Source organism: Phyllobates terribilis, unplaced genomic scaffold, assembly GCF_046119375.1.
Source record: "Phyllobates terribilis strain yellow unplaced genomic scaffold, ASM4611937v1 Scaffold_7__3_contigs__length_470593459, whole genome shotgun sequence".
Taxonomy (NCBI): Eukaryota; Metazoa; Chordata; class Amphibia; order Anura; family Dendrobatidae; genus Phyllobates; species Phyllobates terribilis.
Genome location: NW_027362767.1, coordinates 189869484 through 189885154, shown reverse-complemented (window position 1 = coordinate 189885154; position 15671 = coordinate 189869484). Strand labels below are relative to the sequence as shown.

The 15671-nt window shown below is 49.2% G+C and overlaps 1 protein-coding gene across 2 annotated transcripts in view; it reads left to right on the top strand.

Moving 5' to 3' along the window:
* NHSL2 (NHS like 2) overlaps nt 1-15671 on the top strand; it is a 521573-nt gene that overhangs the window by 92658 nt on the left and 413244 nt on the right. The window contains exon 1 of one of the 2 annotated variants that reach the window (XM_073639616.1): nt 7082-7166. The exons of the other annotated variant lie outside the window; for it this stretch is intronic. Coding sequence (XP_073495717.1) covers nt 7097-7166 — 70 coding nt within the window. The 5' untranslated portion in view covers nt 7082-7096. Of the gene's footprint in view, nt 1-7081; nt 7167-15671 lie in introns of those variants that run through there. 2 annotated transcript variants of the gene reach the window in all.

The following is a 15671-nucleotide window of genomic DNA, read 5'->3' as shown; positions in this document are numbered from 1 at the left end:
GGAGAGGACTGGGCTACAGTATGGCGAGGACAGGGCTACAGTATGGCGAGGACTGGGCTACAGTATGGAGAGGACTGGGCTACAGTATGGCGAGGACAGGGCTACAGTATTGCGAGGACTGGGCTACAGTATGGCGAGGACTGGGCTACAGTATGGAGAGGACTGGGCTACAGTATGGAGAGGACGGGGCTACAGTATGGAGAGGACTGGGCTACAGTATGGCGAGGACTGGGCTACAGTATGGAGAGGACTGGGCTACAGTATGGAGAGGACTGGGCTACAGTATGGAGAGGACTGGGCTACAGTATGGCGAGGACTGAGCTACAGTATGGAGAGGACTGGGCTACAGTATGGAGAGGACGGGGCTACAGTATGGAGAGGACTGGGCTACAGTATGGCGAGGACTGGGCTACAGTATGGCGAGGACTGGGCTACAGTATGGAGAGGACTGGGCTACAGTATGGCGAGGACAGGGCTACAGTATGGCGAGGACTGGGCTACAGTATGGAGAGGACTGGGCTACAGTATGGAGAGGACTGGGCTACAGTATGGCGAGGATTGGGCTACAGTATGGAGAGGACTGGGCTACAGTATGGAGAGGACTGGGCTACAGTATGGAGAGGACCGGGCTACAGTATGGAGAGGACTGGGCTACAGTATGGCGAGGACTGGGCTACAGTATGGAGAGGACTGGGCTACAGTATGGAGAGGACTGGGCTACAGCATGGAGAGGACTGGGCTACAGTATGGAGAGGACTGGGCTACAGTATGGCGAGGACTGGGCTACAGCATGGAGAGGACTGGGCTACAGTATGGAGAGGACCGGGCTACAGTATGGAGAGGACTGGGCTACAGTATGGAGAGGACCGGGCTACAGTATGGAGAGGACTGGGCTACAGTATGGAGAGGACGGGGCTACAGTATGGAGAGGACGGGGCTACAGTATGGAGAGGACGGGGCTACAGTATGGCGAGGACTGGGCTACAGTATGGAGAGGACGGGGCTACAGTATGGAGAGGACTGGGCTACAGTATGGAGAGGACTGGGCTACAGTATGGCGAGGACTGGGCTACAGTATGGCGAGGACTGGGCTATAGTATGGAGAGGACCGGGCTACAGTATGGAGAGGACGGGGCTACAGTATGGAGAGGACGGGGCTACAGTATGGAGAGGACGGGGCTACAGTATGGCGAGGACTGGGCTACAGTATGGAGAGGACTGGGCTACAGTATGGAGAGGACTGGGCTACAGTATGGAGAGGACTGGGCTACAGTATGGCGAGGACTGGGCTACAGTATGGCGAGGACAGGGCTACAGTATGGCGAGGACTGGGCTACAGTATGGAGAGGACTGGGCTACAGTATGGCGAGGGCTGAGCTACAGTATGGAGAGGACTGGGCTACAGTATGGAGAGGACTGGGCTACAGTATGGCGAGGACTGGGCTACAGTATGGCGAGGACTGGGCTACAGTATGGAGAGGACTGGGCTACAGTATGGAGAGGACTGGGCTACAGTATGGCGAGGACTGAGCTACAGTATGGAGAGGACTGGGCTACAGTATGGCGAGGACTGGGCTACAGTATGGCGAGGACTGGGCTACAGTATGGAGAGGACTGGGCTACAGTATGGCGAGGACAGGGCTACAGTATGGCGAGGACTGGGCTACAGTATGGAGAGGACTGGGCTACAGTATGGCGAGGACAGGGCTACAGTATGGCGAGGACTGGGCTACAGTATGGCGAGGACTGGGCTACAGTATGGAGAGGACTGGGCTACAGTATGGAGAGGACTGGGCTACAGTATGGAGAGGACTGGGCTACAGCATGGAGAGGACTGGGCTACAGTATGGAGAGGACCGGGCTACAGTATGGCGAGGACTGGGCTACAGTATGGAGAGGACTGGGCTACAGTATGGAGAGGACCGGGCTACAGTATGGCGAGGACTGGGCTACAGTATGGAGAGGACTGGGCTACAGTATGGAGAGGACTGGGCTACAGTATGGAGAGGACTGGGCTACAGTATGGAGATGACTGGGCTACAGTATGGCGAGGACTGGGCTACAGCATGGAGAGGACTGGGCTACAGTATGGAGAGGACCGGGCTACAGTATGGCGAGGACTGGGCTACAGTATGGAGAGGACTGGGCTACAGTATGGAGAGGACTGGGCTACAGTATGGAGAGGACTGGGCTACAGTATGGCGAGGACTGGGCTACAGTATGGAGAGGACTGGGCTACAGTATGGCGAGGACTGGGCTACAGTATGGAGAGGACTGGGCTACAGTATGGAGAGGACTGGGCTACAGCATGGAGAGGACTGGGCTACAGTATGGAGAGGACCGGGCTACAGTATGGCGAGGACTGGGCTACAGTATGGAAAGGACTGGGCTACAGTATGGAGAGGACTGGGCTACAGTATGGCGAGGACTGAGCTACAGTATGGAGAGGACTGGGCTACAGTATGGCGAGGACTGGGCTACAGTATGGCGAGGACTGGGCTACAGTATGGAGAGGACTGGGCTACAGTATGGCGAGGACAGGGCTACAGTATGGCGAGGACTGGGCTACAGTATGGAGAGGACTGGGCTACAGTATGGCGAGGACAGGGCTACAGTATGGCGAGGACTGGGCTACAGTATGGCGAGGACTGGGCTACAGTATGGAGAGGACTGGGCTACAGTATGGAGAGGACGGGGCTACAGTATGGAGAGGACTGGGCTACAGTATGGCGAGGACTGGGCTACAGTATGGAGAGGACTGGGCTACAGTATGGAGAGGACTGGGCTACAGTATGGAGAGGACTGGGCTACAGTATGGCGAGGACTGAGCTACAGTATGGAGAGGACTGGGCTACAGTATGGAGAGGACGGGGCTACAGTATGGAGAGGACTGGGCTACAGTATGGCGAGGACTGGGCTACAGTATGGCGAGGACTGGGCTACAGTATGGAGAGGACTGGGCTACAGTATGGCGAGGACAGGGCTACAGTATGGCGAGGACTGGGCTACAGTATGGAGAGGACTGGGCTACAGTATGGAGAGGACTGGGCTACAGTATGGCGAGGACTGGGCTACAGTATGGAGAGGACTGGGCTACAGTATGGAGAGGACTGGGCTACAGTATGGAGAGGACCGGGCTACAGTATGGAGAGGACTGGGCTACAGTATGGCGAGGACTGGGCTACAGTATGGAGAGGACTGGGCTACAGTATGGAGAGGACTGGGCTACAGCATGGAGAGGACTGGGCTACAGTATGGAGAGGACTGGGCTACAGTATGGCGAGGACTGGGCTACAGCATGGAGAGGACTGGGCTACAGTATGGAGAGGACCGGGCTACAGTATGGAGAGGACTGGGCTACAGTATGGAGAGGACCGGGCTACAGTATGGAGAGGACTGGGCTACAGTATGGAGAGGACGGGGCTACAGTATGGAGAGGACGGGGCTACAGTATGGCGAGGACTGGGCTACAGTATGGAGAGGACGGGGCTACAGTATGGAGAGGACTGGGCTACAGTATGGCGAGGACTGGGCTACAGTATGGCGAGGACTGGGCTACAGTATGGAGAGGACCGGGCTACAGTATGGAGAGGACGGGGCTACAGTATGGAGAGGACGGGGCTACAGTATGGAGAGGACGGGGCTACAGTATGGCGAGGACTGGGCTACAGTATGGAGAGGACTGGGCTACAGTATGGAGAGGACTGGGCTACAGTATGGAGAGGACGGGGCTACAGTATGGCGAGGACTGGGCTACAGTATGGCGAGGACTGGGCTACAGTATGGCGAGGACTGGGCTACAGTATGGAGAGGACCGGGCTACAGCAAGGGCAGACACGACTGACTGCATAGGACCAAATACACCAGACATGAAGGAAAGTAATGTTATATATGATTAACATTGTAATTCTAAACAGTTATTAAAATCACAACAATTGTGGGAGAAATCATAAAATACAAATAAAACCATAGAAAAAAAATATTTTAGGTATTCTTTTAAAAAAAAACATAAACCTGTGGTAACCACATATATCAGGCAAATCAATGTTATGTACAAAAAATAATGAAATACCCAAAAAGGGGGGACGGTATGTTATAACAGCACATGTCATAAAAACGTTCCAGCATTTCAGAGAAAGTATATTTTGAAGATCCAGCCAAAGACGAGAAGAGTCCTGCTCTGCCTCCAAGTTACTCCAAGCACTGCGGCACGTGATTGACAGGTGTCTCCCTCGTGTGCATAGTGACCAGTCAATCAGTTACAGCGGCTCTGGGATGATCCGGCTGGGGGCAGAGCAAGACTAGTCTGGCCTCTGGCTATGGTCCCTGTCCAGATCCTCAAACTATCATTTCAGAGGATAATATACCTGACTGCGGTTGTGCTGCCGGGCTCTGATCCATACTGCCTGCGATTGTGCTGCCGGGCTCTGATCCATACTGCCTGCGATTGTGCATCCGGACTCTGATCCATACTGCCTGCGATTGTGCTGCCGGGCTCTGATCCATACTGCCTGCGATTGTGCTGCCGGGCTCTGATCCATACTGCATGCGATTGTGCATCCGGACTCTGATCCATACTGCCTGCGATTGTGCTGCCGGGCTCTGATCCATACTGCCTGCGATTGTGCTGCCGGGCTCTGATCCATACTGCATGCGATTGTGCAGCCGGACTCCGATCCATACTGCCTGCGATTGTGCTGCCGGGCTCCGATCCATACTGCCTGCGATTGTGCAGCCGGGCTCCGATCCATACTGCCTGCGATTGTGCTGCCGGGCTCTGATCCATACTGCCTGCGATTGTGCAGCCGGACTCCGATCCATACTGCCTGCGATTGTGCTGCCGGGCTCCGATCCATACTGCCTGCGATTGTGCAGCCGGGCTCCGATCCATACTGCCTGCGATTGTGCTGCCGGGCTCTGATCCATACTGCCTGCGATTGTGCTGCTGGGCTCTGATCCATACTGCATGCGATTGTGCAGCCGGACTCCGATCCATACTGCCTGTGATTGTGCTGCCGGGCTCCGATCCATACTGCCTGCGATTGTGCAGCCGGGCTCCGATCCATACTGCCTGCGATTGTGCTGCCGGGCTCTGATCCATACTGCCTGCGATTGTGCAGCCGGACTCCGATCCATACTGCCTGCGATTGTGCTGCCGGGCTCCGATCCATACTGCCTGCGATTGTGCTGCCGGGCTCTGATCCATACTGCCTACAATTGTGCAGCCGGACTCTGATCCATACTGCCTGCGATTGTGCTGCCCAGCTCTGATCCATACTTCCTGCGATTGTGCAGCCGGGCTCCGATCCATACTGCCTGCTATTATGCTGCCGGGCTCTGATCCATACTGCTTGCGATTGTGCAGCAGGGCTCCAATCCATACTGCCTGCGATTGTGCTGCCGGGCTCCGATCCATACTGCCTGCGATTGTGCTGCCGGGCTCTGATCCATACTGCCTGCGATTGTGCAGCCGGACTCTGATCCATACTGCCTGCGATTGTGCTGCCGGGCTCTGATCCATACTGCCTGCGATTGTGCAGCCGGGCTCCGATCCATACTGCCTGCTATTGTGCAGCCGGACTCTGATCCATACTGCCTTCGATTGTGCAGCCGGACTCTGATCCATACTGCCTGCGGTTTTGACGCGCCCCCTGGGCCGTGGGGTACTCGGCAGCCGGGCCTCTTATGGATGCCGGTATGGGGGGAATATCACGGTGGCTGGCCCGGTTCGTGACCCAGGGCGGTCAATCAAAAGCAGTCGTGGTATGCGGCTAAAGGGAGCCGCCGCTGCGGAGCAGTCCTCTGAGGCAGATGTTAGGGCAGCTTGTGATGGAGCGGCTCCCCACAAGTGTTGCGGGCCTCAGGGCAGTGTAGTGGTAGATGGTGGATGCTGGGGAGAGACGGCAGGACGGTCCCGGAGGTAAGACGGACACTCACACGGGGGTAAGCTTCAGTACCTTTACTGGTGATGATGCAGGCACGGTCCAGGGTACTCCGGGCGAAGGGCGCACTTTTGGACTCTCCCCAGTGAGCGGGTATAGGGCCTCCTGATCCTTGGCTTCACTCGCTAAGCCTCTGGCCTGCCTGGAACTAGGCCTAGCTTGGTTACTGTTTCTCTCCTTGCACCTGCTGACCTCGTGGTAGGGCCTTCTTTTGGAGATCACTCTCCCTGGACGCTGGGGCCTCCGTGACTCCTAGCCCTGGTACTGTAGTCAGTGTTTGGTAAACCGGTGGTCCCTACTGGGTATAAAGGGTCCCCGTAGGCGCGGACCCGGTGTCCGGTATATATCTCGGGGTGAGCCTGGTATGCTCCTCTGCCTCCTCGCTACTTCTTCCTTCTCCTCTTGCCTTTGGCCACACTCAAGGCCCTCACACGTGCTGTAGGCCTTGGCTCGCCTAAGCACGACAGCCAGCGTGCTGCCTCTTCGCTGCTCTCTGAGCGTCAGCACGCTCTCAACTCTCTCTGTCTGACTAAAGACTAAACTACAACTGAATTGAGCTGCCTGGCTCCACCCTCCCTATATATATCCCTAACGGGCTCCCTCTGCTGGTCTGAGGTGGTAAGGTGGAGGTGTGTGAATGTGTGAGGGCCTCTTGTGGAGAAGTCCATCCATGTACCCTTTTGGGTACTGTGGCACCAACGCGCAGCAGGGCGCCACAGTTTGGGCAGCCGGACTCTGATCCAAACTGCCTGCAATTGTGCAGCATGATTCACCTGACAAGTTCCCTTAAATAAAATAAAATGTCTGTTATCTGCAGTCGTAGCTATTGCCAATGCACGTAATAGTTCAGTATTCTTAATTGGGCTTAATTTTTTTTTTTATGTTCTTAATTTCTGGAAAAAAGGATGTGATTGTTTTCCTACTAAGCAGCTCCCATATCTGTATCTTCTCTAACAAGTACAGAAATATTTGATATAATACTGCCCTTCCTTCCAGATTTTCTGGCGGAAAGCCTAGAACACAAGACACTGAATGTATTGGTTGGATCAGACATGTGCAGTCCATAAAGACACAAAGCAAGTTTATTCAGGACCTCAGACTCCTGTTTCCCGTGCACCATCTCCGCGTCGTCGCACTACTTCTACGCCTGATTAATGTCTCTGGGAATCTTACATCTCACTGTTCTCATATTCTACAAAGAGCAAATAACACAAGAATCCGCAGGTAAACATTGATTTTCTATTCATTATTAATCACTGAGCGTCATCTCATCTATCTCCATCAGTTCCACATCTGAAGGTCCAGGGTTCGTTATGTAGCCTCCCTGGATTCGAATCTCACTTCTTATAACTTCCAGACATCATTAACCATGTAATTACCAATCTCATCCCGGGAGCCGGATGCGGATTGTGGCTGTGCTTAGGATTGCATGTGATGGATACACGGCACCGCTGGTTGCATCTCACTCCTCATCATCATCTTCTGGATTCTTTGTGTCTAAATGATAAAATGTAACACGGCCCCTAATGCGCAGCCCCTGCCCCATAGTTCTGTGCAGACTGGTGTGAGAATTAATGTGATGATGATATATCCATGATAAGCGCAGTGGTCTCGGGGCGCAGCAGAACCTCTGGCGTTACTGGTACTGTCCACTCCGGGCTTTCTTTCTGCTTCTCCTGTCAGCGCTTTATGCTTTTGGGCTTGAAATAATAAACCCAAATTGAGTTTTTAGTTTCTCACTTCTTGCTCTGGTAGGAAAAATAGAGACAGTGCTAATTCTACTTCTATCCCCTGAAATGTAATAAAATGCTATTATTATTATTATTATTATTATGTCGTCTGATTGAAAATAAATAATTGACAGCAGGTATCAGAGGGAACAGCTAAAGAAGGTGAAGAGGAGGCATAGTGGCACATTGTAGGTGGGGCCGGCTTGCAGATTTTGTATTGGGGTCCATATCACACCTCATCCTGTCGTGCATTAATGTCATATTTATCTTTATTTAGTAACTTTTACACAGAAACAACAAACACATACAAGCTAAATATTTTATGGAAGAGTTTCCCCCTGTAACTCAGCCGCCGCTGTGCAGGTTCCATGTCTCTTCAGCCTCACGTGCAGCATTAGAGGTCGGGCACTGCTGCAGGACAGTGAGGGTCTGCCATACAGTGGGGATTTCATGGTGACTTCAGGGCTTTGTCAAGATACAGTCAAGTGCTTCTGTTTTCAAGAATCAGATACTTTTCTTATTCTTTACTGTAAGAGCAGTGAGATTATGGATTCTATACTGTTAGAGCAGTGAGACTGTGGATTCTATACTGTAAGAGCAGTGAGACTGTGGATTCTATACTGTTAGAGCAGTGAGACTGTGGATTCTATACTGTTAGAGCAGTGAGACTGTGGATTCTATATTGTTAGAGCAGTGAGACTGTGGATTCTATACTGTTAGAGCAGCGAGACTGTGGATTCTATACTGTTAGAGCAGTGAGATTATGGATTCTATATTGTTAGAGCAGTGAGACTGTGGATTCTATACTGTTAGAGCAGTGAGATTATGGATTCTTTACTGTAAGAGCAGTGAGACTATGGATTCTATACTGTTAGAGCAGTGAGATTATGGATTCTTTACTGTAAGAGCAGTGAGACTGTGGATTCTATACTGTTAGAGCAGTGAGACTGTGGATTCTTTACTGTAAGAGCAGTGAGACTGTGGATTCTATACTGTAAGAGCAGTGAGACTGTGGATTCTATACTGTTAGAGCAGCGAGACTGTGGATTCTATATTGTTAGAGCAGTGAGACTGTGGATTCTATACTGTTAGAGCAGTGAGATTATGGATTCTTTACTGTAAGAGCAGTGAGACTATGGATTTTTTACTGTTAGAGCAGTGAGACTGTGGATTCTTTACTGTAAGAGCAGTGAGACTGTGGATTCTTTACTGTGAGAGCAGTGAGACTATGGATTCTATACTGTTGGAACAGTGATACTATGAATTCTTTACTGTTAGAGCAGTGAGACTGTGGATTCTTTACTGTTAGAGCAGTGAGACTGTGGATTCTTTACAGTAAGAGCAGTGAGACTGTGGATTATTTACTGTAAGAGCAGTGAAATTCTGGATTCTTTACTGTAAGAGCAGTGAGACTGTGGATTCTTTACAGTAAGAGCAGTGAGACTGTGGATTCTTTACAGTAAGAGCAGTGAGATTGTGGATTCTTTACAGTAAGAGCAGTGAGACTCTGGATTCTATATTGTTAGAGCAGTGAGACTATGGATTCTTTACTGTAGGAGCAGTGAGACTGTGGATTCTATACTGTAAGAGCAGCGAGACTATGGATTCTATACTGTTAGATCAGTGAGACTGGATTCTTTACAGTAAGAGCAGTGAGACTGTGGGTTCTATACTGTTAGAGCAGTGAGATTATGGATTCTTTACTGTAAGAGCAGTGAGACTCTGGATTCTATACTGTAAGAGCAGTGAGACTATGGATTCTTTACTGTACGAGCAGTGAGACTATGGATTTTTTACTGTAAGAGCAGTGATACTATGGATTTTTTACTGTAAGAGCAGTGAGGCTGTGGATTCTTTACAGTAAGAGCAGTGAGACTGTGGATTCTATACTGTAAGAGCAGTGAGACTGGATTCTATACTGTAAGAGCAGTGAGACTATGGATTCTTTACTGTTAGATCAGTGAGACTGTGGATTTTATACTGTTAGATCAGTAAGACTGTGGATTCTTTACTGTAAGAGCAGTGAGATTATGGATTTTTTACTGTTAGAGCAGTGAGACTATGAATTCTTTACTGTAAAAGCAGTGAGAGTATGGATTCTATACTGTTAGAGCAGTGAGACTGTGGATTCTTTACTGTAAGAGCAGTGAGACTGTGGATTCTTTACTGTAAGAGCAGTGAGACTGTGGATTCTATACTGTTAGAGCAGTGAGATTATGGATTCTATACTGTAAGAGCAGTGAGACTGTGGATTCTATACTGTTAGAGCAGTGAGATTATGGATTCTTTACTGTAAGAGCAGTGAGACTATGGATTTTTTACTGTTAGAGCAGTGAGACTGTGGATTCTTTACTGTAAGAGCAGTGAGACTGTGGATTCTTTACTGTGAGAGCAGTGAGACTATGGATTCTATACTGTTGGAACAGTGATACTATGAATTCTTTACTGTTAGATCAGTGAGACTGTGGATTCTTTACTGTTAGAGCAGTGAGACTGTGGATTCTTTACAGTAAGAGCAGTGAGACTGTGGATTCTTTACTGTAAGAGCAGTGAAATTCTGGATTCTTTACTGTAAGAGCAGTGAGACTGTGGATTCTTTACAGTAAGAGCAGTGAGACTGTGGATTCTTTACAGTAAGAGCAGTGAGATTGTGGATTCTTTACAGTAAGAGCAGTGAGACTCTGGATTCTATATTGTTAGAGCAGTGAGACTATGGATTCTTTACTGTAGGAGCAGTGAGACTGTGGATTCTATACTGTAAGAGCAGTGAGACTATGGATTCTATACTGTTAGATCAGTGAGACTGGATTCTTTACAGTAAGAGCAGTGAGACTGTGGGTTCTATACTGTTAGAGCAGTGAGATTATGGATTCTTTACTGTAAGAGCAGTGAGACTCTGGATTCTATACTGTAAGAGCAGTGAGACTATGGATTCTTTACTGTACGAGCAGTGAGACTATGGATTTTTTACTGTAAGAGCAGTGATACTATGGATGTTTTACTGTAAGAGCAGTGAGGCTGTGGATTCTTTACAGTAAGAGCAGTGAGACTGTGGATTCTATACTGTAAGAGCAGTGAGACTGGATTCTATACTGTAAGAGCAGTGAGACTATGGATTCTTTACTGTTAGATCAGTGAGACTGTGGATTTTATACTGTTAGATCAGTAAGACTGTGGATTCTTTACAGTAAGAGCAGTAAGACTGTGGATTCTTTACAGTAAGAGCAGTGAGACTGTGGATTCTTTACTGTAAGAGCAGTGAGATTATGGATTTTTTACTGTTAGAGCAGTGAGACTATGGATTCTATACTGTTAGATCAGTGAGACTATGAATTCTTTACTGTAAAAGCAGTGAGAGTATGGATTCTATACTGTTAGATCAGTGAGACTGTGGATTCTTTACTGTTAGATCAGTGAGACTGTGGATTCTATATTGTTATATCAGTGAGACTATGGATTCTTTACTGTAAGAGCAGTGAGACTATGGATTCTTTACAGTAAGAGCAGTGAGACTGTGGATTCTTTACTGTAAGAGCAGTGAGACTGTGAAACTTTCTGCTACATGATGTTATAATGGTTGATTCACTGCAAAAGTAAAAGGAGGGTCTGGACGCCTTTCTTGATAAATATATTACAGGTTATGGGCACTGGATTCTGTGATGGGACGTAGATCCAGAGAGACTGTCTGATTGCTGAATGAAGTCAGAAAGGATTTTTTCCCCTAATATGAACCTACTACTATCTGCCCCATGGAGTTTTTGCCTTTTTCTGGATCAGCATGTTAGACTATAGCTTGAACTCAATGGAATTATGTGAACCTTCAACCTTACAAACTATGAAACTGTAAGAATGTTTCTGTATGTTGTGTGTTTTTTGGTTGGAAGTGGCACGGCCCAAATCTTGGCGCTATAGCAGTCGGCTAGCTTCTTCTCTGGTGCCCTTGGGAGGACAGTTGGCGTTACTCCTCTGGTGTCTGCTCAAGCTAAGTTAATCCCCTTTGTTTGTGTACCTTGTTGTCTTTAGTTTGTAGTGGGGCCTGACCAGTGCTCACCCCTCCCCCTCCTTATCTGGGGCCTAGCTCTAAGTATATACAGGGTTTAGGGTCATGCTCGGCGATTGGTGTGGAACCAATATAGGTAGGACAGTAGGGTAGGCAGGGTGTTATTAGATCTGTCTAGGGGTCTCCACTCCCCTTTCCCTATTGTCTGCGGTCCCTTCCCCTCTTCCCTTCGTGTTGCACTTAGTCTTTCCCACACCTTGCATGTCACACACTGCTAATTGACAGCTTTCTCTCTATGGGCAACACGGTGGCTCAGTGGTTAGCACAGTATGGTGGCTCAGTGGTTAGCACATGCTGGCTCAGTGGTTAGCACTCTAGCCTTGCAGCGCTGCGGTCCTGGGTTCAAATCACACCAAGTACAACATCTGCAAGGAGTTCATATGTTCTCCCCGAGTTTGGGTGGGTTTCCTCCGGGTTCTCTGGTTTCCACCCACACTCCTAATACTGATAGGGAATGTAGATTGTGAGCCCCAATGGGGACAGTGATGATGATATCTGTACAGCACTGTGGAATTAATGGCACTATATAAGTGAGTAAAATAAATCAATATACTGTATATCAGTGACAGGTGGGCCATGAAAGCCGCAGCTCAGTTACACCAATATGCACCAATAAGCTCAACTTGTGCTGCCGCTAGAAATAATCGAGGGTGGGCTTCCATCTGCATTGTTAGTTATGTCTATGTCAGGTTCTAGAGACAGTAAAATGTAAATAATGTCCATGACATGACCATGATGGGGTTCGTCAGGTTTGCCACCTGGCATGCTGCACTACTGCTTCCATCCTTTTTGACAGAATCTACAATGGAGGCTCCTGATGAAGCCTCCAACATGGAGGCCGAGAACCAGAATCAGCTGTTTGTCACTACTCTATACTGCCCTTAGCTGGGGCTACGCGAACATGGAAACCATTTCACTTTAAAGGTTACAAAACTATATTAATGAAAACAATTGTGATCACATTCCGGCTACTTACTAACTTAAATGGCGTCGAGATTCCGTCTCTAATGAAATAAAATTAATATGTTTTTTAAAGGTTTTAAACAGTTTTTGCACCTCACCAGGCATGTAAAAAGGCAGCAGATGTATCATCCAGCAACTACTGCACAGCTCCCAACCATCCCGCATCCAGCAGGACAACCCCAAATGTGGGGAGCTGTCCCAGTGTCCTGAGGGGTCAGGGGTATGTCTCAACTTCAACTGCATCTGTGTCCTCAGGAAACAGACACCCCTGAATGTGATGGTGCAGCAGGGAGCCGACAGGGCATGGCTTCACCATTCTGCTTAGCTGGAGCCTGAACATCTTGTCAGGACCTTCAAGAATGTCACATGACTGGCAGGACATGCAATAATCCAGGATCAGTGATGTGACAGGAAAGTGTGTGTGTGGTGTGTATGTGGGGACATCATACTGTGTGTGGTGTGTATGTGGGGACATCATACTGTGTGTGGTGTGTATGTGGGGGCTTCATACTGTGTGTGGTGTGTATGTGGGGACATCATACTGTGTGTGGTGTGTATGTGGGGACATCATACTGTGTGTGGTGTGTATGTGGGGACATCATACTGTGTGTGTGGTGTGTATGTGGGGACATCATACTGTGTGTGTGGTGTGTATGTGGGGGCTTCATACTGTGTGTGGTGTGTATGTGGGGGCTTCATACTGTGTGTGGTGTGTATGTGGGGGCTTCATACTGTGTGTGGTGTGTATGTGGGGACATCATACTGTGTGTGTGGTGTGTATGTGGGGGCTTCATACTGTGTGTGGTGTGTATGTGGGGGCTTCATACTGTGTGTGGTGTGTATGTGGGGACATCATACTGTGTGTGGTGTGTATGTGGGGACATCATACTGTGTGTGGTGTGTATGTGGGGACATCAGGACATCATACTGTGTGTGGTGTGTATGTGGGGACATCATACTGTGTGTGGTGTGTATGTGGGGACATCATACTGCGTGTGTGGTGTGTATGTGGGGACATCATACTGCGTGTGTGGTGTGTATGTGGGGACATCATACTGTGTGTGTGGTGTGTATGTGGGGACATCATACTGTGTGTGGTGTGTATGTGTGGACATCATACTGTGTGTGGTGTGTATGTGGGGACATCATACTGTGCGTGGTGTGTATGTGGGGACATCATACTGCGTGTGTGGTGTGTATGTGGGGACATCATACTGCGTGTGTGGTGTGTATGTGGGGACATCATACTGTGCTGTGTGTGTGGTGTGTATGTGGGGACATCATACTGTGTGTGGTGTGTATGTGGGGACATCATACTGTGTGTGTGGTGTGTATGTGGGGACATCATACTGTGTGTGTGGTGTGTATGTGGGGACATCATACTGTGTGTGTGGTGTGTATGTGGGGACATAATACTGTGTGTGTGGTGTGTATGTGGGGACATCATACTGTGTGTGGTGTGTATGTGGGGACATCATACTGTGTGTAGTATGTATGTGGGGACATCATACTGTGTGTGGTGTGTATGTGAGGACATCATACTGTGTGTGGTGTGTATGTGGGGACATCACACTGTGTGTGTGGTGTGTATGTGGGGACATCACACTGTGTGTGTGGTGTGTATGTGGGGACATCATACTGTGTGTGGTGTGTATGTGGGGACATCATACTGTGTGTGTGGTGTGTATGTGGGGACATCACACTGTGTGTGTGGTGTGTATGTGGGGACATCACACTGTGTGTGTGGTGTGTATGTGGGGACATCATACTGTGTGTGGTGTGTATGTGGGGACATCATACTGTGTGTGGTGTGTATGTGGGGACATCATACTGTGTGTGTTGTGTGTATGTGGGGACATCATACTGTGTGTGGTGTGTATGTGGGGGCTTCATACTGTGTGTGGTGTGTATGTGGGGACATCATACTGTGTGTGGTGTGTATGTGGGGACATCATACTGTGTGTGGTGTGTATGTGGGGACATCATACTGTGCGTGGTGTGTATGTGGGGACATCATACTGTGTGTGTGGTGTGTATGTGGGGACATCATACTGTGCGTGGTGTGTATGTGGGGACATCATACTGTGTGTGGTGTGTATGTGGGGACATCATACTGTGTGTGGTGTGTATGTGGGGACATCATACTGTGTGTGGTGTGTATGTGGGGACATCATACTGCGTGTGTGGTGTGTATGTGGGGACATCATACTGCGTGTGTGGTGTGTATGTGGGGACATCATACTGTGTGTGTGGTGTGTATGTGGGGACATCATACTGTGTGTGGTGTGTATGTGTGGACATCATACTGTGTGTGGTGTGTATGTGGGGACATCATACTGTGCGTGGTGTGTATGTGGGGACATCATACTGCGTGTGTGATGTGTATGTGGGGACATCATACTGCGTGTGTGGTGTGTATGTGGGGACATCATACTGTGCTGTGTGTGTGGTGTGTATGTGGGGACATCATACTGTGTGTGGTGTGTATGTGGGGACATCATACTGTGTGTGGCGTGTATGTGGGGACATCATACTGTGCGTGGTGTGTATGTGGGGACATCATACTGCGTGTGTGGTGTGTATGTGGGGACATCATACTGCGTGTGTGGTGTGTATGTGGCGACATCATACTGTGCTGTGTGTGTGGTGTGTATGTGGGGACATCATACTGTGTGTGGTGTGTATGTGGGGACATCATACTGTGTGTGTGGTGTGTATGTGGGGACATCATACTGTGTGTGTGGTGTGTATGTGGGGACATCATACTGTGTGTGTGGTGTGTATGTGGGGACATCATACTGTGTGTGTGGTGTGTATGTGGGGACATCATACTGTGCGTGGTGTGTATGTGGGGACATCATACTGTGTGTGGTGTGTATGTGGGGGCTTCATACTGTGTGTGGTGTGTATGTGGGGACATCATACTGTGTGTGGTGTGTATGTGGGGACATCATACTGTGTGTGTGGTGTGTATGT